Source organism: Genypterus blacodes, unplaced genomic scaffold, assembly GCF_046128005.1.
Source record: "Genypterus blacodes isolate CSIRO-AG114 ecotype Tasmania unplaced genomic scaffold, CSIRO-AGI_Gbla_v1 ptg000054l_1, whole genome shotgun sequence".
In the NCBI taxonomy this organism is placed as follows: domain Eukaryota; kingdom Metazoa; phylum Chordata; class Actinopteri; order Ophidiiformes; family Ophidiidae; genus Genypterus; species Genypterus blacodes.
The window spans coordinates 273,090-294,577 of NW_027466866.1; the positions used below are offsets into that span (position 1 = coordinate 273,090).

The window sequence follows — 21,488 nt, forward strand, 5'->3', positions numbered from 1 at the left end:
GCTTTCTTTCTCTCACACTCTCCCAAATATGTGCATCAGTTTCAATTGGTTTCAAGCCGTTCTCAAGGTTCACTGCCGCTTTGAAAGTTCAGATTCTGAAATTCACAGACAATTTTGTCTCCTGATTGTCCCATGGCACCATTTTCATTTGTTTCAAGTTTCATTTGTTTAACCTCTTCATACCCGGACATTTATTTTGTATCTATTTTAAATTCTCCCTATTATTTGGGATTAGTGGGACCTAATAGGTAAAGACAAACAGTGAAAAGTGTGACCATATGTTAACCACACATGAACACAACAAGTAGAACACATTTCTGCCTGTCTGCTATGTTTTCTAGCGACCCAAAGTGGTATTTATACCTCTAGGAGGCAGCCAAAAATGTCCAGATATGAGGACAACAGGCTTAAGTTGAGCACAATGATTTATAAGGTGTAGGGAAGTAAAAATGCTATGTCCACAGGGTGTCAGGAGGTTAATGGTGGAAGAAAGCACTCACAGAATCCCACCTGAGACGGCAGTGTCAGTTTGGGCTGTGATTGGTTCAGATCGGCTGAGTGACTGATTCAGCCTGTAGTGCTTCTTTCTGCCTGGTCAAGAATAAGCCTCCATTGTAAGACTCCAGTTATTTTTAACCTAATAATGAATATTCATTAGTGTGTTATGCCGCATTAGACTAGCAGAGTCTGTGTGTGTGTGTGTGTGTTTGGAGGCCATGGTTAGTTTTAGATCTTGACTGTAGGACATTTCTGAAAAGTGAACATAATGTGCAGCCGCCCTTCACTTCTTCAAAGGCCTGTTTGAGAGCCGTGGCGCGGTTTAATGGTAAATGTCACAGTTGTGGTGGGTTGAAGCTGTGGCGGTTTAGGTTAGAGGCTGTAGATCGTATTGCATCATAAATAATGCAGGTCCTCGTGAGTACAGTAAGTCGTGTGTGTCTGTGTGTGAGTGACGAGTGAGCGAATGAAAATGCCAACTTGCTGTAGAACTGAGCCCAGCTGCCAGCCTTCTGTGCCCTGGCTGACACACACACGCACACGCACACACGCACACACACACACACACACAACTTAGAGACAAGTAAAGTGATATCAGCCATTGGTAAAAGCTGATACCACTGGGCTGGGTTTCCACAGCCACTGTATCCTCATACAACACAACTGCTTTTGTCGAGTGAATTGTTTGCAGTTTAGACTTGAAATCGTTTTAAAAAAAGCTTTGTTGTCATTGTGATTCATTCCTATTATTTTCATGTGATTGTGCAATAGTTGTTCACATACAGAATAGAACTGCACTGAGCACACAAAGACAGACGGTGAAGGACAAACCGTGGATGTTTTTTACTGTTAAGCACTCTGCAGATCCCAGGTGCTGAGGTCTGTTGCCAGCACTTGTAGAGCCAGCTTCTCTAATTCTCTCCTAGGGCATTTTAGCAGAATTAAATACCATAAGACGGGCAAATTGCCCCCTTGGCTCCTTAACATACCCCCCTCCCCTCTCTCTGGCTCTCTCTCTGGCTCTCTCTCTCTCGCCCAAGGCTATCGCGGTAAGGCTAGTTCTCCCACGGCGACATTTAGCCACAGCTACTGTTGTTGTCAGAGTAGGAGGATGGGGGTGAATGAATGAAAAATGAAAGAGCATTGGTGCGGAGTAGAGTTTATAAGGGTTTTTGCTGTTTTTTGTTTTGAAAAAATAATTGTCCATAAAGTCAGTAAGTGAAGTAATCCATCATCGGTCAGCTTGACGCCCTTTAAGTAGCCGTCACTTCATGAACCTGCTGTTATTATAGCATCAACTCACAAATAGAAAGAGGCAGGTCTAATTGAGCCATTTATTATGTTTATTATGGATTATTATTCATTATTATTTCAGATTCCCTCTGTCTCATGAGTAGATTTGTTTGTAAGGGAATTTAATAAGCACTCTCTCTGTTCTCTAATTGGGCTAATTTGCTATCCCTTTCTTTTAATATACAGTGGGTGTGTATGTTGCACTAATGTCTGTGGGTAAATTTACATAATGTAGGTACAGGGACGTATCATTACATAATCGCCACGCTACTGCTCAGGTCATTCATTTCACAACGTACGGGCCTGAGCGTCTTTGCTCCAGAACGCCGTGCGTGTAGGGCCACTGTCTCCCTTGGAAACGCTTAGATGAGCAGGAGAAAGCGACAAGGTTGGAGAGTATACTTGAAGTTCATAAATAGGCCACAAATGAATGGATTAGATTTCCAAAATAGCAACTTCTTCATTATTTATTCATGTTCATGTGCACTTTTATTTTGAATATGAGAAAGAGAAAGCATGCGCATTGAAGATGACACACACACACACACACACACACACACACACACACACACACACACACACACACACACACACACACACACACACACACACACACACAATGTTTTCCTCTTTTATCTCTCGCACAACTCCCCCTGTTCCATTGCCTCGAGGTCTCCGGACTCCACACAGATGGGATGCGACTCATATACTCTAGTATCAGCCCCACACTCAAACATGTCAGCTACCTGAGGGAGGGCTGCACTTTATGCATTGACCTCTGTTAGAGAGGCTGTGCACGTGTGTATGTGTTTGTGTGTTTCAGAGACAGAGGTAGGAAATATAGTCTCATCCTTCTCCAGCATCTTTCTTCGGTTACCCTGTAAAGGCATTCAAGTTCTATTTTCTTCTTCTACCTCCCCGACATTGTTGTTAAATTCACTTACATGTAACCGTTTCGTAAGCAAAGGTGTGCTTTTCACTGGATAACTGTACCGCTACATTCAGACAAAACACAACGCTGACTGTAGCTGTCGAGAGCTGGAGCCGAGATCAAATGCTTAGCTTGCAGAACGAACACAACTGCTACAGTGAAACGGGAGTATTTGTCATCTTGTCCTCCAGAGCCCAGAAGCTCCCGCGAGCCCTATAACAACGCCTTTTTACTTAAAACGAAAAGTGAAGAATGCTAATGGCTGCTCTGTCACTCGGTGGCGTTGGGTTGTGCCAAGTTTCTCCCAACTGATTGCATCACATCGATTTCCCTGAAAGCGGAATGAGGGGAGTTTTTGTCTGAACGCCGTTGTTATTGAAATGCGGAGAGCGGTTGGACCATTAAGTAGCCACAGTGGTGATATGACAGATGAGTTTGCAATCTGCCAGGAGGGCCAGCTGTTGCCCACACACCCCCCACCAACAAACTCTCCAGGGAAGTCGCCAGAAACCTTCTCGCCAGCAACCAAGGACAAAGGCCTCAAGGGGAGCTGGTTTTTAATTACTGGGCTGTCGTCCTGTGAAAATCACTCTCATAGATTATCACTCTGTCCTACACAAAACTGGGCAGAAGTGAGGAGCGTGTGTGTTTGGGAGGCAGGTACGTCAACAGAAAAAGGCCCTTGTCTCATTATTCCTCCCGACTGACTGGCTGTGTTATAGCCAGATGCTTGACTTGTTGTAAAAGCCTGTTTTGTGGTTGACACACTTTCTTTCTTTGCACTTTTGAGGGAATCTAAAGTATCATTTATGACTAATTCACATTTCAGTCCCCCAGTCCATAACCTTGATGTCCTCCTTGACATCCCCCTCCTTTAGCCACACATCAACCTCCATTATTCCATCTGTATTTAATTTACCCTCCAAAAACTGCAGTACATTCAGAACTCTGCTGCCCGGCGGCTCACCCACTCCCACTCCCACCCCAGAGACCTCGTCACCCCCCACCCTGCAACACCTTAGCTTGCTCCCAACTCGACTGAGAATTCCGTTTCAGATTGTTCTTATCACCTACAAATCTCCAATAACTTCACCGTCGCCACACCTGGAAAAAACGTCTACACACACACACACACACACACACACACACACACACACACACACACACACACACACACACACACACACACACACACACACACACACACACACGCTACCTGCCACCTCAGATCAGCTGATGCTAACCTCCTCACCCCCATTACCACCTCGCAGCACAGAACCTGCTTCTGCTATTGCTGCAGCTCCCCTCTGGAACTCTCTCAGAACCTTAGACTCTCTCTCCACATTCAAAAACAAACCCATGAGACACACACACACACACACACACACAACCTTTCTGTTCATTACTTTAACCGGGAATCCTTTTGCATTTTTCTATCAACAAACCTTTTTTTGTTTTTCAAGGTTAGAAGGTGCCTTAGTGGAAATTGACGGCAGACCTTTGAATTGCCTAGAAAGCATTTTATGGCAGTATTTGCTGAACATAGATTTCTCCCGCCCCCCTCTGACTACCACCCATCTACATCTCCATACATCAGCAAATGGAAATTGCACACAATAACAACATTTTTTTATCACTGCAACTTGAACAGCAATTGCTTCATCAAAACCACAATTTAACAACATGCTTCTGATAATTAAATCAATCTTGTCATGATCTTCACCATGCTTCACCTGATCAAAAGCGCTTCAGTGTACGGCTTATCCTCTCCAGCATTACCCATGATGCACCGATTCCCATTTGTGCTGAAAAGGGGCTCTGTGTCTGTGTTTCCTGCTGTCTCACCAGACGCTGTGGTGTCAGAAACCATCTGCCACTGTGGCTACAGTGTGAGAGTGGTGGGGGGGCGCCGCCTCTGATTGAGAGTAGGATCAATAATTAAGCTTGACAGTTCATCAAGGTGAATAACATGTCTGCTGTAATGATTTGATTCTTCATCTTCAGAAGTGTGTTTGTAAAACCCGCCTAAGGGAACTGTTAACCCGCCTCAGAAGTCCATTAGTCTTAGTGGGGAGTTGCAGTGATGCGATGTCCAATAAACAAAACAATTCAAGGAACACGGAAATTCTGAATGAATTATTAAGTGTTTTCCCCAAACATTGTCTTAGTTTCTACCGTCCATCTCGGGGTTATTACCTATTTAACGTCCAATGATTAAGACAGTTGTGATGAGATGTGTACTCCAGCACCCTGACAGGATACGGTGCTGAGAATCAGTGTTGCGCGTGGAAGTGATGACCTCGCACAGAGAAGTGCATCACTGTTTGCATAATTTATCTGACCTTGCTCTTTCTACCCTTGGGGCAAAAAAACCAAAAGAGTTTATCTGCGTTCAGTGTCAGATGTGTGACCTATTGACTCATTGACGTTCACACACTTTGGAGATACGGATCTAAATCCCTTCCCAGCATCACTTCAGCCATTTTCCTCTGGGACTTGAAGAGTGTAACCTCTCACCGTGGTGCTCCTGAACTCCGCTGCACAGCTGTTCACACACTGCCATAACCTATCTGCACCATCTGAACTGCTCACATTTTATGGTTTCCTTGTGTTTGTGAACAGAGGTTGTTTTCTTTTATTTTAAGACTAAATATTCTGGTAAATGGATTGTATTTATATTGATGTCACAGTCGTCCGTTCCTACACTGATGGTAGATCCATACCATTCAAAGAGCCAAGCTGCACATCAGGAGCAGCAACAACAACAACACTCCAACAACACTTCAGCAGGCTCCATAGGAGGAGCCAGGGATAGAACATTGGTGTGTGTTTTTGTCCTACCAGAGTCCTGATGGTGCATCACAGTATAGCTGTGGGTTCAGTGGAGGTACAACATGATATTCATGCAATGCATGTGTCTACCTGATACTGTGGCCGCTAACAAAAGGACAGTGTGTCCAGACGTCCTCCAGTTGTGAAGGTCAGCCAGCCTCATGAGTGGCCAGTAGCCCCTGAAGGTCAGCGTTATCATCTTTCATCCTGACAGGTGGAAGAGCTTCTAATACGAGCGTGTAATAGCCATGAAGGCAAACAGTCAGCGGACTGAGAACTCAACTTGTCATCTTGAAGATGTATCGTCGACTTTGACATTGATGGTGTCGACTTAGCGACTCAGGTGTTAGTATGGCAGCACAGTACTGAACCATTTATTGCAATGGAAAGGGAAGCAATAATGGGACGTTCCTTCCCTCAGAGATGAAGTAGCGCCGCAGCAGCAGTGCAACAAGCGTCCCCTCGCTACTGCAAACAAATCACATTCCACCTGCTGTAATCTTTGCGAGGTCTAATCTATGCTCGTCTTGTCGGCTGTTCATACTTGTTAATAAGAACACAATGGCACGGCTGATTTCATTTAGTTTTCTGCTCGGCGCTGCTCGCCCCGGGTTTAATAACGCTCTCAGTTTCAAATCCTACTGCAAGAAATCTCGAGAAGGAAAGCTCTCGTGTTTTGTTGCTTCCAAACCAGCTGGGGAGAGTGAAAGCAGAGTGTGTTTAATAAAGACAAACCAAAAATTAACTATACAATCTACGTTATTATAGGCAGCATCATTGGAACGATGCGGCCCCTTATCGATTAAATTCTTAAAGGTGATTAACCACAGATAGCAGTGATACTCTGGGCTGTAGTATTGTGTTGCTGTAATGGGAGATGAAGTGTAGCTGCGTCGGAGGTAGAGGAATGTGAGGGGTGGAGCACAGGTTTAGACACATCGGCACTTTTTATTTTTAGTCGGGCGTGTTAAGTAGGTTACCTGTTGGTGAGCTCTGAGTAATGGACTGTCTGCCCAACAAGCCCCTCGGCTACAATTAGTGGAAGCCTCTCGTTCCCCTCTGTGTACATATCCCTCTCCGTCTGTTTATCTCCCTCTCCCTCTGAACTGACCCTTCCTCTCCCTCTCTCCTGCCTTCCTCCCTGAGTGCTCTCAGTTTGTTTGCTCCCTCCGCTTCCCCTCGTCCCCTTCTATCCGTATTTCCATCTCCGTTCCTGCCTCGCTTTATCCCGTCAGACAGTTTGAAAGCCACCGGGGGCGGATAAAGCTGACATACGCGGCAATGCTAGGAATTCGTAGGCAGACACACACACACACACACACACACACACACACACACACACACAGATAGTCCTCTTCTCTTGGCTGTGCTAATGCTTTTTAAATTTGTTATTTATCCCGTCATTTAGAAAACGATGAGTCTGTGCTGATGTCTTGTATTCCTGCTCATTTAAAACAGGTGTGTGTGTGTGTCCGCCTCATCACACTAAGCTGACTGGCTGCAGATGACCATTACTTGTATGTGTCGGGGCGTGTGTGTGTGTTAGCGTGTTTGTGTGTCGTTAGCTCTTCCCAGCGGGCCTTCAGCCGGTTGAGTTTCTTGTATTGCCGATGTTTGCGGTCCGGTTAACGAGACTTCTCTGAATCGATGTTCTTTGTGGCGAAATCGGCCTTTTGAGTGCAGATTCTGCTTCTCGTCACGCTCTGCTTTCTCGTCCTCCACAGGCAGGAGGACACAGGCTGGCACTGCGAGCACAAATCACCTCTAAATTGGAGTGTGTGTACCCACTTTTTGTCTATTGACGTGAAAATCATAGTGTAGCTTTGATTCTATTTTCCCATGATGCTGTTTCTTAGAATTTTGATTATTTTTCTTTTTACTTGGAGTTTTTCCTCCCACACTGGTACAGAACATAATAGCGTAGCAGCCATTAGTTAGCCGTACGTGTTGGGGTGTTTCCAAATGCAAACTTTTGTTTAAATAATGTTGCACCTTTCACAGACAAAAGTCAGAAAGATCCACACTGTAAACTAAACAAATAGCAGCGAGGGAAACCGAACCTAACATGTGGTGCAACAAAAATCCATGTTTCGCTGAAGAAAAACTGAAAACTTTGATTGTTCTTCGATTGAGACCATTTTCTCCCCAAAACCTGAACGGTGAGGATGCAGCGTTTTGGTCTTAATGGCAGTACAGAAGAGTTTCATGTATGAAGTGAGAGGCTTCAGACCCTCCTGAACATCCCAGCCTGCTCGCAGAGATCAAGAGACACACACGCTCACACACACACACACACACACGAACAGCTTCTGAATCTTTTACCAGCATGCACAGAACAAGAATACCGATACATATTGAATACTGATGAACTCTGGTCTGCAGCTTAGTTTTGTCAGAACCTCATGGTGGCGAGGTTGTGTTGTTCTGCAGCGTTTGTAGCTGGAAAAGCAGGGAAACGGATTTAATCGCGTGAAGCTAGAGGAGTTGAAAATGAGTTTAACCACTGAGGAGGTGAGGAAAGAGAAGGAAGCTGAGAACGGAAGAGAAGGAATGGATGGAAGAGAGAAGAAGAAGAGAGGAAAGAGAAGGCGAAGGAAGCGCCAGAACAGCTGAGATAAATGTAATGAAAGGGGAGAAGAAGGAAGAAGGAGAACAGGATGTCCGCTCCACTTCTTCTTCTTTCTTTTTTTCCCCCTCTCTTCGAGCATTTTTTGAGTAATGAGGCCGTTAATTAGTCGAGGCATGCATGGGTTATTAAATCAATGTGTTTACAACTTTCCCTGTCAACTGGATTCATGCTGCTACTCACTGATGCTGCCGTGGCAATTACAGTGTCATAGGTGTGTGTGTTATTAATGGGCCGACTCGGAAAAGTAATGCATTACTCATTAGGTGTTAATTATTCCAGAAGTGATCTTATTCCTCATCAAGTCCAGTCATTCGCTGAACCGTCCCCTCCGTCTTACCTGTGCGCCTCTCTCTGTCTCTCTGTCTCTCTCTCTGCCTCTCTCCGTCTCTCTGCCTCTCTCCATCTCTCTGCCCTCTCTTTCTATCTCTGTCTCCCTCATCTCTTTCCATCTCTCTCTCTGTCTAACTCTCTCCCTCTCTGTCTCTGTCTCTCTGTCCCTGTCTCTGTCTCTCTGTCTCTCTCTCTCACTCTCTCTCTATCCGTCTCTCTGCCTCTCTCCATCTCTCTGCCCTCTCTTTCTATCTCTGTCTCTCTCATCTCTCTCTCTCTCTCTGTCTCTAGCTCTGTCTCTCTGTCTAACTCTCTCTCTGTCTAACTCTCTATCTCTCTCTCTCTCTCTCTCTCTGTCTCTGTCCCTCTCTCTGTCTCTCTGTCTCTGTCTCTGTCTCTGTCTCTCTCTCTCGCTCATCTCTTTCCATCTCTCTCTCTGTCTCTAGCTCTGTCTCTTTGTCTATCACTGTCTCTCTCTATCACTGTCTCTCTCTATCTCTGTCTCTCTGTCTGTCTCTCTCTCCCTCTCCCTCTCTCTCCTAAGATGAACACCAGACTTTCATTTGTCCACGTTAACCCTCGCTATGATTTGACGCTGAGAGCGAATCTGCTTGAAGGGGCGAAGTGGTTTTTCACTAAATCATATTCAATTCACTACTTAGTGGGTGTAATGACCAAAGTGACACATTTTTGATTAGTCGTCGTATTATTGCCGGATTACAATTTGAAGCAGTGGGAAAAGTAATGACGTTGCTCTTAAATGTGTTTGTATCACTCATAGCTGGTGTGGGTGTGTGGGCGCTCAAGGTAAATGAATGTTGAGCTGCGCGTTTTTCTATAAGATGCGTTTCAACCTCGATACACAATCTAAAACCATTAGTTCCATTTCCAGCACATAATACACACCGCATCCATACTAATCTTGTTAAAGCATTACACGTGGATGTGCCAACAGCTTCTCGTGTGTGTGTGTGTGTGTGTGTGTGTGTGTGTGTGTGTGTGTGTGTGTGTGTGTGTGTGTGTGTGTGTGTGTGTGTGTGTGTGTGTGTGTGTGTGTGTGTGTGTGTGTGTGTGTGTGTGTGAGATTTAGCACATAAACCATCTATATGTGTACACTGGGAAAAAATCAGCATTTTATTTATAAGTAAATGAGCGAAAACCGTGGGTTGAAGGACACCGAAAAATAGAAATAAGAAAAGGAGTTTGTGTGTGTGATATTCTGCATCTTCTCCAGACGGCTTCTGCTCTCCTCTGAAATTCTCTCCTTCATTTACCTCCGCTGTCAAGACCGCGAGCGGAGGAACCAAGCAAGAAAGATGGGATTTTCATTCACTCTCGCCCTCAAACACACACACACACAAATACATGCATACACTCTCTCTCTCTCGTCCTCTCTGATACAAACACACATCAAGGCCCGTCAGGCTCAGGGTTGGTTTATCTTCGGCTTACAGTGAGTTGTTGGGGGAACGCTGTGCTCCCAGTCGCCTCTCTTTAGTGGTTGCACCGTGTGTTTGTGTGTTGGCTGAAAGAGACCGGAGGGGGAAGAAGTGTGTGTGAAACGCAAATGGAGGGCACAAGGGTCTGTTCAAAATGCTGAAGAAGTATTAGCAAATTTTTGCTCTGGATAGATTAATAATCACATGACCTCCTCCCATGATTTAGTGATTTATGTGTGAATGTTTTTGTGTGTGTGTGTTGCAGGACTCGGCCCAGGAGAGCGTGATCACCAGGGACATCCACCGCACCTTCCCTGCACACGACTACTTTAAGGACTCTGACGGAGATGGCCAGGACTCGCTCTACAAGATCTGCAAGGTGAGCAGGAGATACGGCGCCGAAGTAAACACTGGCTCACTTTATTTATGGCAGCAGGTCAATCTGGACACACAATCACGTCTCAGGAGGCATTTGTTTTGGACGGGCATCCTCTCTGATGAGTCTGAGTCCAGATTTTGTCACTGTTCCATTCCTTTACATCATGATCGCTTAGAAACAGGCTGTTGCATGGATATGAACGTGCTCAGTTTGTTACAACTTGGATTCGTACTTACTTCCTACTTGCAAACTTCTTTGCTTTGTCAGAGGAGACAGAACATGATTAAGATGCAATAGTAAAAAAGTTGCTCCGTCATTACAACCGAAAATAAAAGCAACATACAGTAAAGCGTCTTTAATAACTTCAGGCCTCAGCATTATATTCTATAAAGCTATAAAGCAGACATCTCTTATTGCTCAGTCCTTCAGGATGACCTTTTGTGGATTAACTCTCAGGCTGATAGCATGAAAGTGAACGAGGAAAATAAGCTATTGCTGTAAAAAAAAAAAAAAAAAAGGATGTCCCTGTAGACTGGCGTCCTGAGGTAATTAACTGTGAAGACACGGTCCAGTTTATTCCGATAAAAGCCAAGGTCAGCACCACTGTAACGCATCAAAGCCAGTGTGAATCTCACTCAGCGCCCGGCTCTTCTCCTGATGAGAGCCGTTCCCCCGCTTGCTCGGCCTTACATCAGCGTTTGACATCTCCGCCGCAGACATGCACCAGATGTGAAGAAGCAGCGGCACGTCTTGATTTCTTGAGGTTACCATCACAGATTCCTGAATAAAGTGACACTCACAGGTTTGGAAAAGGGTTCTTCACACAAACGCTGCAGGAGGAGAGAGGCAAGGAGAAAAGCCAGGTGAAACTGCACTTCTGATAAACGTCTCAATGGACCAGGCAGGAATTGATCATTTTCTATTATTCGCTGTCACACAGAAAATAGTCGAGACAGGGAAAAATACATAGAGAGTGTGTGGAGTGGAGCGGAGTATAGTTGTAATACATGGAAAGCCTCAATTTCAACTAGAACATAACCAAATACAAATCAGTTTGGACAATACCAAGATAATACATACAGAGTACATTTGCAAATACGTTGTCAAACATCATAAAGATTATACTCCATACATTTAACAGATTTCACATGCTTTCTTTTTGCTCAATTATGAAGTAAGAGATAAGGTTTTGTCAGTGATTAATGTCATTGCGATACAGGAGAGCGCGGTCATGCTGCTTATTGCCCTGTCAGGGTTTAACTCCACTTTAATCACCTGCTGACAATACATTACCCTGCTTATTATATGGCTGCTTTCCTCAGACATTATTGATTTCACACCATATATTAATTTTAAATGAATTTCTGAACAATGTATTAATTTTAAATGAGCTTGTTGCAAGTTACAAGCTTCCTATAAATCCTTGTTCGACCGTACTGTCTGAGAGCGCCGCAAAGTCGCACGCCTCACATTATAATTTGGTGTGTACCACTTTCCGATGAACTTTCTGATGAGGTTTGCGTGATGAACAACAACCTGTGAGCACAAAGCAAGACATTGGTAAGATGAACAACAACATGCATCTCACAAACAAATATTTATTCATTAAAATGAAAAGTAGCTTTGCAATGATCCCGGTTCCTGGCACAGAGAGCGTGCGGCCGGTCAGCGCTCTGGGAGCATCTGTCAGGAAGCTTTAGCATCTACTCTGGACCCAAATAGGTCAGTGGCGAGCCAGCCTTCATTTGTATGCAAATCCATGTAGATTTGGTGTTGATAAGGTTGGTTGGATCTTGAGGCATGCACTCAGTGGGTTACGGGCAAAGAGGATCCAGGACAAAGTTTATATTCATCTTCACATCCTAATCAGTAATAACCCTAGATTTTTGTTTCTAACCTTTATATCTCTGAGGAAGGTCAGCCGAGCTCTGCTTCATGCTCTTACGGCTCCATTCAGTCACAGGCCGCTTCTACACTTTGCATTAAAAAGCAATCTCCTTATCTGGATTCTGCATGCGATGTGATCACATCTCAGTAGGGGGATCATTTGGCTGGTTCATGTTTCGGCTTTGCTTTTAATGAAAGCAACAAATAACTTTTTCTGTGTGGTCGGTCACTGTTCTGTGATCCAGGTGTAGATACCCATCTATTGAAAACAACAACTCCAGATTCAAAGTAACTTTATTATGAGCTAGAGGTAGTGAGTAAGGAGACAAGGCAGGTTGATGTTTTCAGCTTGGGTGGGATTGTGTCCCAGCTGTACAGATTGCATTTACACCTGATTAGTTGTGACTGAGATCAGATCAGTATTGGACCCAGAAAACATCTGTTTGTGGTCTGGCAGATGGCAGTCACAAGGTGTGAGCACAATGTGTCTTGCATGCATTTACACCTTGCATTTTTTCTCTGTGCAGATTGCATTTTAATGTAAGATGTGAATGAGGCTGCGTTGATAGTGAACAGCTGTACTGTAGGTCATTTATGGGCCTTTTCCTATCTAACTTTTACAGAACACATGGTTGTTGACAGTTAGCTTGGCCCTCGCAAGATCATCCTATGACCCATGTCTTTCACGGGGGTGTTCTGCCACCACATGTCGTCTTTACAGCTCAAAAGAGATGGAATTTTTGATACTACTTGCTAATTTTTTGGCAAAACGGCGAACATGAACCATCATATATTATTACCTAATCGACGAGGATGAAACTCCCGTTCAGCCAATCTGACGGTTTACCAGAAACTACACATATAGGCTCTAATCATCCGCCCATCTGAGCGAATTAATGTGTTCAGGCTAACAAATTTGGATTTCACCCAGGCCCACCCCCATCCATCTGTCAGCGTGCACTCCTCTCCGTCGAGTTGGGGACGTCTGAATGCCACACTCCATCAAACATGTCAGCATGTAGATTGCACCCCAGACAGCACAACAGGACTTACCCATTAGCTCCATATCCAAACATTAGATGCACAAACCTGCAGCGCACCTTTGGTTAGGGTTAGGGTTAGGGTTGTCCGTAGAGAGGAGTCTCCTCAGGACTCGTCATTGAACGTCAGCAATGCCATCCTGCATTGAGGGGGAGAAGGGTTACATACTGTAACTCCGCTGTAATGAGAGCTGTTGCAGCCCTATAGGCTTCAATTGTGTCCTTTGATGTGCCGGTGCAATTGCTGGCACTGATGTCAAGGAAGTGAGTGAGTGATTTGTGTGCTCTTTTGATCCGCCCCGAGCCTCTCTTTCAGGGAGACCACACTTCTGCTTCGTTTCGGCTCAACCTAAGAAACAAAAGAGCCCTTGTCAGTCTTACCTTGTCTTGCATCTCTCGATTAGAAAACACTCAGATCAGACAAGACTGGCAAATCTGCACATCCTGCCAGAGGCTCGCTGTTTAGAAGGACAAAGACATTGTATCACTCTTTTATCTTACTGTATGGTGAGTCACTTGCTTTTATTGGAATACTTTTAGAATGGAACAGCAGAAGAAAGATGGCCAAAAAGTAATGTGTGGGTGTAATTACTCGGGTGGTAATCGCTCCAATTAAACACAATTTCTCAATGACTCAAAATTATTTTAAAAATATATATACTTATCAGTGATTGCTGATTTGTTCTCACTGAGTGTCTATTCATTCTAAGAGGTTGAATAATTGCTGATGAATATTTGCCTTTACCATGGCTCTGGGTTTGTGACATGATGCCCGTTTCAGAGGAGGGGGGGAAATGTGAGAGGAGGAGACCAAGAGAGAAAGTCAAAGAGATGGAGGTTGACACTGACGAGGAGAAAGCAAAAGACAGAGGATCCCTGGAGAGACAACTCTGAAAAAAGGAACGAATGCCAGCACTGGAGAGAACCTATTTTATAGGAAATGTTACGTTCTACTCACAAAATCTACATTAAAGTAACGACAACGCCATCAGCTTAAGATGACTTGTCCCTGGCTCCAGAATGAGTCAGTTGAGTACAAAGCATCTGAAATCCTATTAACAGTGTCTTCTTCAGTGGTTGGCAGGTTGTGGATGTCAATATCTACGTCCCTATGTGACCCAGTGATGTGGCTGTACTCAGACTTATGTCAACAGCATGGTTTGACCTGTTTTGACCCAGTGAAAAGATTCAGAATGATTAAGTTTTCAAGATTACAAAGTAAATATGCACCTTATGGATGACCTTTATTAACATTCTCTGTGCTTCTCTGTTTCTTTTTTCTCAGGCCTATTCCGTCTATGATGAGGAAATTGGATATTGTCAGGGTCAGTCGTTTCTAGCTGCCGTTCTCCTGCTGCACGTAAGTGAACTTGCCTTCTCGCTATCCACTGAATCTCCTCACATATTGCCAACTCTAGCATAAGATCCAGCCGTAATATTCTGCAGTGATGCTGCAGCCAGAGCAGAACCAAGCCTCTCTCTTTCTCTATACAGGAGAGAGAGAGAGAGAGAGAGAGAGAGAGAGAGAGAGAGAGAGGAAGGGCACACATTCACGCTATCATTCATTTTGTAGGTGACTCAAGGGAATTGGCAAATGAATAAACACAATCTAATGAACGTGCAAACACATCAGCCGCCACTCCCTGGCCCAGTCACTCACATGCATGTAAGCAGACGCAATGTGTCGTAACACACACACATCAATCAATGTTCCCTTCCACCTATGTTGCCACACACTAATAACACTGTGACGAATTTCTTAACAAAGCTATAAGTCTACAAATTGATTTTTATATCCCAACAAAGAAAGTTTTCTAATGGCTGTCTGGAAGGTAAGAGAACCAGACTCAGAGGTTGAAGACTTAACAGGAGGCTTTGGAAATTTGAGGCGTGGTGTTTGTGTATTGGCTTGGTCCTTCAAAACAACATAATAACTTGAAAAATGATGTAGGTTTATTGGGCTTTTCATTCTGACTCAGGTTAAAATCCTCAGGCATTTAGAAATCGAGTTACATCACACACACGCAAGGTTAAATTTCATTATCCCTTCTGTAACTATAAACATACACAGTCTACAAGATTAGGAAATAATGATGCATCACACGATACATGATTAACTTGCCGGAGGGAGCTATGCACCGCCTCTACCTTTCCTGTCTTGTAGATACACACTTAACAGTTTGTCTCACTCTCTAATAAACACACTCCAATATTCTCTCTCTTTTTCCTCTGGCAGCCTTGTTGAATGACTCATGTGAACAAATGTAACATATAGAATACAGTATGTGTTTAAGTACATATTTTACCTGTTTGTGTAAGTGTTGTTGTAACCTGTCCCCATAAAACACATTCATCTAAAATCACATTTGAGTATGGTGTTGAAAAGACAGACGGAGGGGAGACAGGGGTGTGAATGCATGGAGGAGGGAGACAGAGGAGACGTCTGCTTGATACGCAACTTACCAAGCTAGGAAAAGTTAGAGGAAAGGAAGAAGAGGGAGGAATTACAGGGTTTAAGTCGGGAAAGCATTCTGGAGCGTTAAAGGAGAGTGAAGAGTGAAAGGTCAAGGAAAGGTAAGGAGAGGAGAGGGGACAAAGGTGGAGCGCAGAAGAGATTTATGGACGGATTAATGGAGAGACTGGTCAGTGTGGAGGAGAGGGGAGCGGACGAGGACAATGGGATGAAAAGTTCTGGGATAGCAGGAGAGAAAAGACTACAGGGGGAGGATGAGGAAGAAAAGAGGGGTTATGGAGCAGACAGGAGTGCAGGGATCAGAGGAGGTGTCAGGAATATTAATGGGGTTCAGGTTTACCTGCAGGAGCCCATTCAGCCCCAAAACACACTGTCATTCTGATTAAATATCACCTCACTCTGGGTGTGTTTGTGTGTGCGTTTGTGTTTGTGTGTGTGTCGGGGGGGTTGGGGGGGTGGATAGAAGAAAATAACTTATACAGCTTGCATTGCACACACAGTTTTATGTTTTCCCTCAGACCCCTTATCTTCCTTAAAGTGAATTGCTCGCACGCAGAAATATATTTGCACACAGACTTGACACAACACACACACACACACCACACAAATCTCTCCCTCCACACAAAAGCACACCTCTGAATCAATACTCATCTCCAGCAACACACTCGTGCCGTGCTTCACCTTGTCATTCACACCGTCACATTCTCCCTCTGCCCTTGTGTCTTTATTCAGAGCCAAGACAAATAATGTCCCAAAATAAGTCATGTCATTTGTTTTCAGGGTTATTGGAGGATCTGATGGGTGGGAGTTATCAACACGTTTTAAATGTCATTCCACACTGGTCTGGTAGCATCACAAAACACAAAAATAAGAGGGTTTTTTTCCGCCTTAAAGGCTTTGTGTCCATGTAATCTCAATCAGAACTTCAAACTAAATATCCTGATCGTCTACTAACGCTTAAAACACATTTGGACCGACACTATTTTTCTGTGAAATATAGTAAATATATATAGTAAGTAAATTTGCACATCTAGCAGATCAAATCCAAAGTTCAGATATCAAATGTCTGAAGCACTGAAATTATACCACACATAATGTAAATTTATCTTAAATTTATGCATAAGTCATTTGGTATTCATGTCTTAAAAATTGATGGTCTTGTGTAATGTCTTATATTTATTCATACAGTGTCTCTGGGTTTGCCATTGTATCTTAGCTATATTCTAGTTGGCGCGCAGTGAAATGAAAACCTGTTTGTTTTCTGCCGAGCTAACTGGTTTCAACAGATGAAACAAAACTCATTTAATGGCGAATGATGAGGGGGGAATGGCTGTCACAATCTTTATGGATAAAGTGTGTATGGATGTGTGTGGATAATTAATATTCAGATGACTTTGTATGTAGAATGATACATAATTGGATTCTGATCTTATGGAACAAAGTGAGGGACAACATGAAATGCGTCCCTGATGACTGCCACCATATTTCAGATGCATGGCAGACATTTTAAGTTAGTGTTTTAGATTAATGGTAAAGCTTCTAGTTGGTACAACAGAGTGTGTCAAACATGGAGGAGAGAGTTTGGAGTTCTCTGATAAAGGTCACATAGGAAATACCATTGCAGCTATATGGTGTGTTGGCACACACACACTGTAACTGGGACACAGTTTGATGAAAGTGATGACTTTGAGGCTTGTTATTGACCGGGCCACCTTGTTGTTTCAGATGCCGGAGGAACAGGCTTTCTGCGTGTTGGTGAAAATAATGTACGACTACGGCCTCAGGGCGCTCTACAAGAACAACTTTGAGGATCTTCACTGCAAGTTCTACCAGCTGGAGCGGCTGATGCAGGTCAGTGATGGACCTTTTCATGTTGGGAATGTAGTGTGTGACGATGAGATTGCAAGAACATTCAAATTAAATAAGGGCTGCAACAATAGAAACAGCTTCAGATTCAACATGATTTGAATTTCCTTTGTCCTTGTTGTTCAGAGTCAAGTCTCTGAAGGCTTACAGATGTTCTCACTGAATCCACTCACTCTAAGTAGAGTTTAATTTGGCACTGAAATCCATCTTGGCACTGTTATCGGGCGTCTTGCAACGTCAGGATCAACTCTATTAGTATTGACCCTGCCTTTAAGGTAAGGGTGTTAGCATTGACTGCTAATTATTAGCCTTCAGGTGGGTGCTCACTATCTGATTCAGTCAGGTGTCATGTGGCTCAGCGAGTGTTGGCAGTTGAAATGGATCGCTATCCGGCTAATTGAATCCTTTATTTTTCATGTAGGGATGCCAAAACACTGGCACTCACACACAGCTGATATCTGCTGTAATAAAATAGTGTATGTTGTAAAAAATAGCAACAATAGTAAAAGTTGAAAAACGCCTCCAGAAAATGTAAATGCATTGCAGCTGTAAATAGAATTGGAACACAGAAGCTCCCGTATGCTAAACGATGGTGTACTGTATGATGTATGAGGACGTTTGTTAAGCATGATTCGTGGAGGGGGAATGGTGTAAAGCTTTACACTGAAAGGGAACAGTGTGAGTACAGGGTTTGTAATTTTGAGACGATGGTTATTTGAAAGGTTGTCTGCTGTGTTTGTTTGGGGCTCATTTTGAAAGCTATTGTTTTGTGAGCATGTATTCATGTTTTTGGCTTAATGTTACTCTCTCCTCTTTCTTCTCTTTCTCGCTCCTTTAGGAACAGCTTCCAGACCTGTGGTCCCACTTCCAGGACCTGAACCTGGAGGCTCACATGTACGCCTCACAGTGGTTTCTCACCCTCTTCACCGCCAAGTTCCCCCTCTGCATGGTCTTCCATATCACCGACCTGCTGCTCTGTGAGGTAAAACTAAACTGGCTGTGCGTCACCATACTGGTTGTACTGGGAGAGGGACTTGGTTCATACTGTGGAGGGTTTTTAGGAGAAGGTTAATCTTCTGGAAAAATGAGTTAACAGTAGGGTTATTGTCCTGTGACCACTGCATGTGTTCCTGACCCCTGGGTTGAGAAACTAACCCGTCCTAATTCATCTGACCTGATTTCTGCTGTTCCAACTGGAGTTTGTTTGTGCGTCATGACTTTCTGTTGTGTTTATATATTTAGTTTAGGTCTGAAAAGTTAAATTATATAGCATTAGTCATCAAATCTTCTCCTTTGTCTCCTCCCATTGGCCCCCAGGCAAAACAATTAAAAGTTTCCCAGCTCTTTCTCACCCAATGAGCCGCATGATGAGAATCTGTTCGTTAAATCTCTCCTCTGTTTCCACTCTCTCCATCATCTTCTCTCACTCCGTCATTGATTCTTTTCTCCATCATCATCATCATCCCTCCTTTTCTCCCTCCATCTCTTTTTTTTTTGCTCTATCCTCGCCCTTACTTTAGCAACTCTTATCACTTCCATCTTCGGTACTTGAGTTCATTCGTCATTCCATCTGTCAGTCTTCTCTCTGTTTACTTTGTATTCTCTGTATTTTCCCACCAATATCTCTTCTCTGTCTCTTTCTTTTCCTGTATTCTTACTTGTCATTCTCTCTTATTTTGTTTTCTATATTAACCACCACCTTTCTTTCCCACTTTGTCATTTCCTATATCAGTTATCCTCAGTTAGACACTTTCTGTTCATTTCTCCCTGTTCTCTCCATTCACTTCCCTCTCCCATATTTGTTATTGTTCTCTCCCTCCATCATATTTTCTGATTCGTTCCTGAATCAGTGTGTCGAGACTATAGTTGAATGCTGCCGGATGTGTGGGCTTAGGCCGTTTCACTACATGCCAAGAGGATGAATGGTTTGTAATTCATGTAACAAGAGAATTGTTTCCATCGTACAATTAAAGGCCGTCATCATTATTCCCACTCTAGTTGGCTCTGATTGCGCTGCTCTACCAGGGATTTGGATTAAGAATCATGGTAAAGAGCCTTTTGCTCTGTTAATTTTCCAGTCTTTGTCAGCCTCGTCCTTATCATCATCATCATCATCATCTGTATTATCTCCTCATCTGCCCATCTCGCTCTGATCCTGCTTCAGCATTGTAGCGCCACCCTGAGGGCTGCTGAGTGGCCAGGTGTGTGGAGACGGAGCTGTCTCTCCCTGTCTCCCTCTCCACACTGTCACCCTCCCTCCTTCCTGCTCTTTCACTCTCTCTCTCTCTCTCGCTCTTGCGATCTCTCTCTATCTTTCTCCCTCTTTCTCTGTCACTGTGCCTCTTAACATTGTAGCGCCATCTTGAGGGCTGCTGTGAAGACGGAGGTCTCTCTTTCTCTCTCTCTCTCCCTCTCCCTCTTTCTCTCTCTCTCTCTCCTCTTTCTGTCTCTACTTATTTTTAGTGCAGTCCAGATATTTTTAGCTCTGTGTTGCCATGTAAAGCGGTTGTCAGGGCGATGGAGGAGACGGGCGTTCCCATGCAGAGCTCACATCAGCCTCATGTCTTTGTTCGTTCCTTTTCTCAGAAACCGTATTGACACAACAGGAGCACAAACAGGAGGAGCATTTACATACATAATCAATGTAATGACAGCTCTGTAGCTCTTGCTCTGCAGCTATTACAGGCAGTCAATGATTTTATAATATTAATACATTTCCGTAATTATCATAATCTGATGTAATAACCATGAGGCAAATGTCCAGTTCTCTGCATCTAATCCAATCCAAACTTCAGAATGAATGCAAACCTTCTTGAGAAAGCAGTGTTTACTGTGTCAGATCCTCGGGGTCAACTCTTTCATGATTTTCTCAATATTCTCAGATTTGCCCCAAAAAATTGATGCCAATGCAGCCTGGAGGCGGTGTCTGAAATGTAAAAGTTGTAAATCTTCCTTGTCCAAGATATTGGATTTTAAGGTTTTCCTGTAGCTCTGACACCTATGATTAGGCTTTTTGTAACCTAAACATACCCTGAAAATGATGCTGTAGTGTCTCCATCTTAATGATTGTACATCTTCTCTCCTCCAGGGTCTGAATATCATCTTCAACGTGGCCCTGGCCCTGCTCAAGGTGGGTTGATAGAAGTCATGTTTACTATGACATCCAGACAAGTGTTGCTCATCAGATTGAAGTCACACCCAGGGAAGTTTCTTTCGTAGCTTGCTCAGGAGTGGAAATTCAATTCCAAACCACAACAGAAACTGTTCCCGGAACAACAACAAAGGGTTTTGATGAACAGTGTTGCCGTTACTGCGAATTAAATGTGTTAATGATTACGTGTGAGCAAGTTTGTGTTCTCCTGCAACAAGGTCTGATGTGACAGAGTTTTGACAGTGTGTTCATTGGCTCTTAGTGCACCCTGCTGTTAAACACAGAAACTACACCTGCAAGTCATCACTGCAGTTTAGTGATCATATTCACTGCAGCTGTGCTTCATTATCAGATCTAGACCAGAATCACTTTTTGGTTATGTTTGTGACTTCGTATGAAGCGTTTCATATTGTTATTATTAATTAGGTGATTCCAGATAAATAGGCACACACACTCAGCTCAACTTTGTTTTCAGGTCTTTCATGCAGACTGGAGCTTTTCCTAATAGAAGTCTCACTGATCTATCCACTGTCTATATTTGTTTTCATAGAAATGCATATATGAGTGCGTGTTGTAGCCATCACGACATTACTGTTGTGTAACTGGACCTCTTGTGGTGACGGATTGAGGTTGTGAGCTGTGTGTGTGTGTGTGTGTCTGTCTGTCTGTGACGATGGCGAGTGTTGAGTGTAGTGAACTTGGTTGTTGTTGGTTTTAAGAAGAAAAAAAGGTTCTTAAGA

At 43.7% G+C, this 21,488-nt stretch overlaps 1 protein-coding gene across 2 annotated transcripts in view; it reads left to right on the plus strand.

The window, feature by feature from the left end:
* The window catches only part of rabgap1l (RAB GTPase activating protein 1-like), a 73,992-nt gene that overhangs the window by 36,587 nt on the left and 15,917 nt on the right, over positions 1–21,488 (plus strand). For both annotated transcript variants that reach the window (XM_076151385.1, XM_076151386.1), the window contains exons 14-18: positions 10,218–10,331; positions 14,544–14,618; positions 17,457–17,582; positions 18,436–18,579; positions 20,686–20,727. In XM_076151385.1, coding sequence (XP_076007500.1) covers positions 10,218–10,331; positions 14,544–14,618; positions 17,457–17,582; positions 18,436–18,579; positions 20,686–20,727 — 501 coding nt within the window. The remainder of the gene's footprint in view (positions 1–10,217; positions 10,332–14,543; positions 14,619–17,456; positions 17,583–18,435; positions 18,580–20,685; positions 20,728–21,488) is intronic.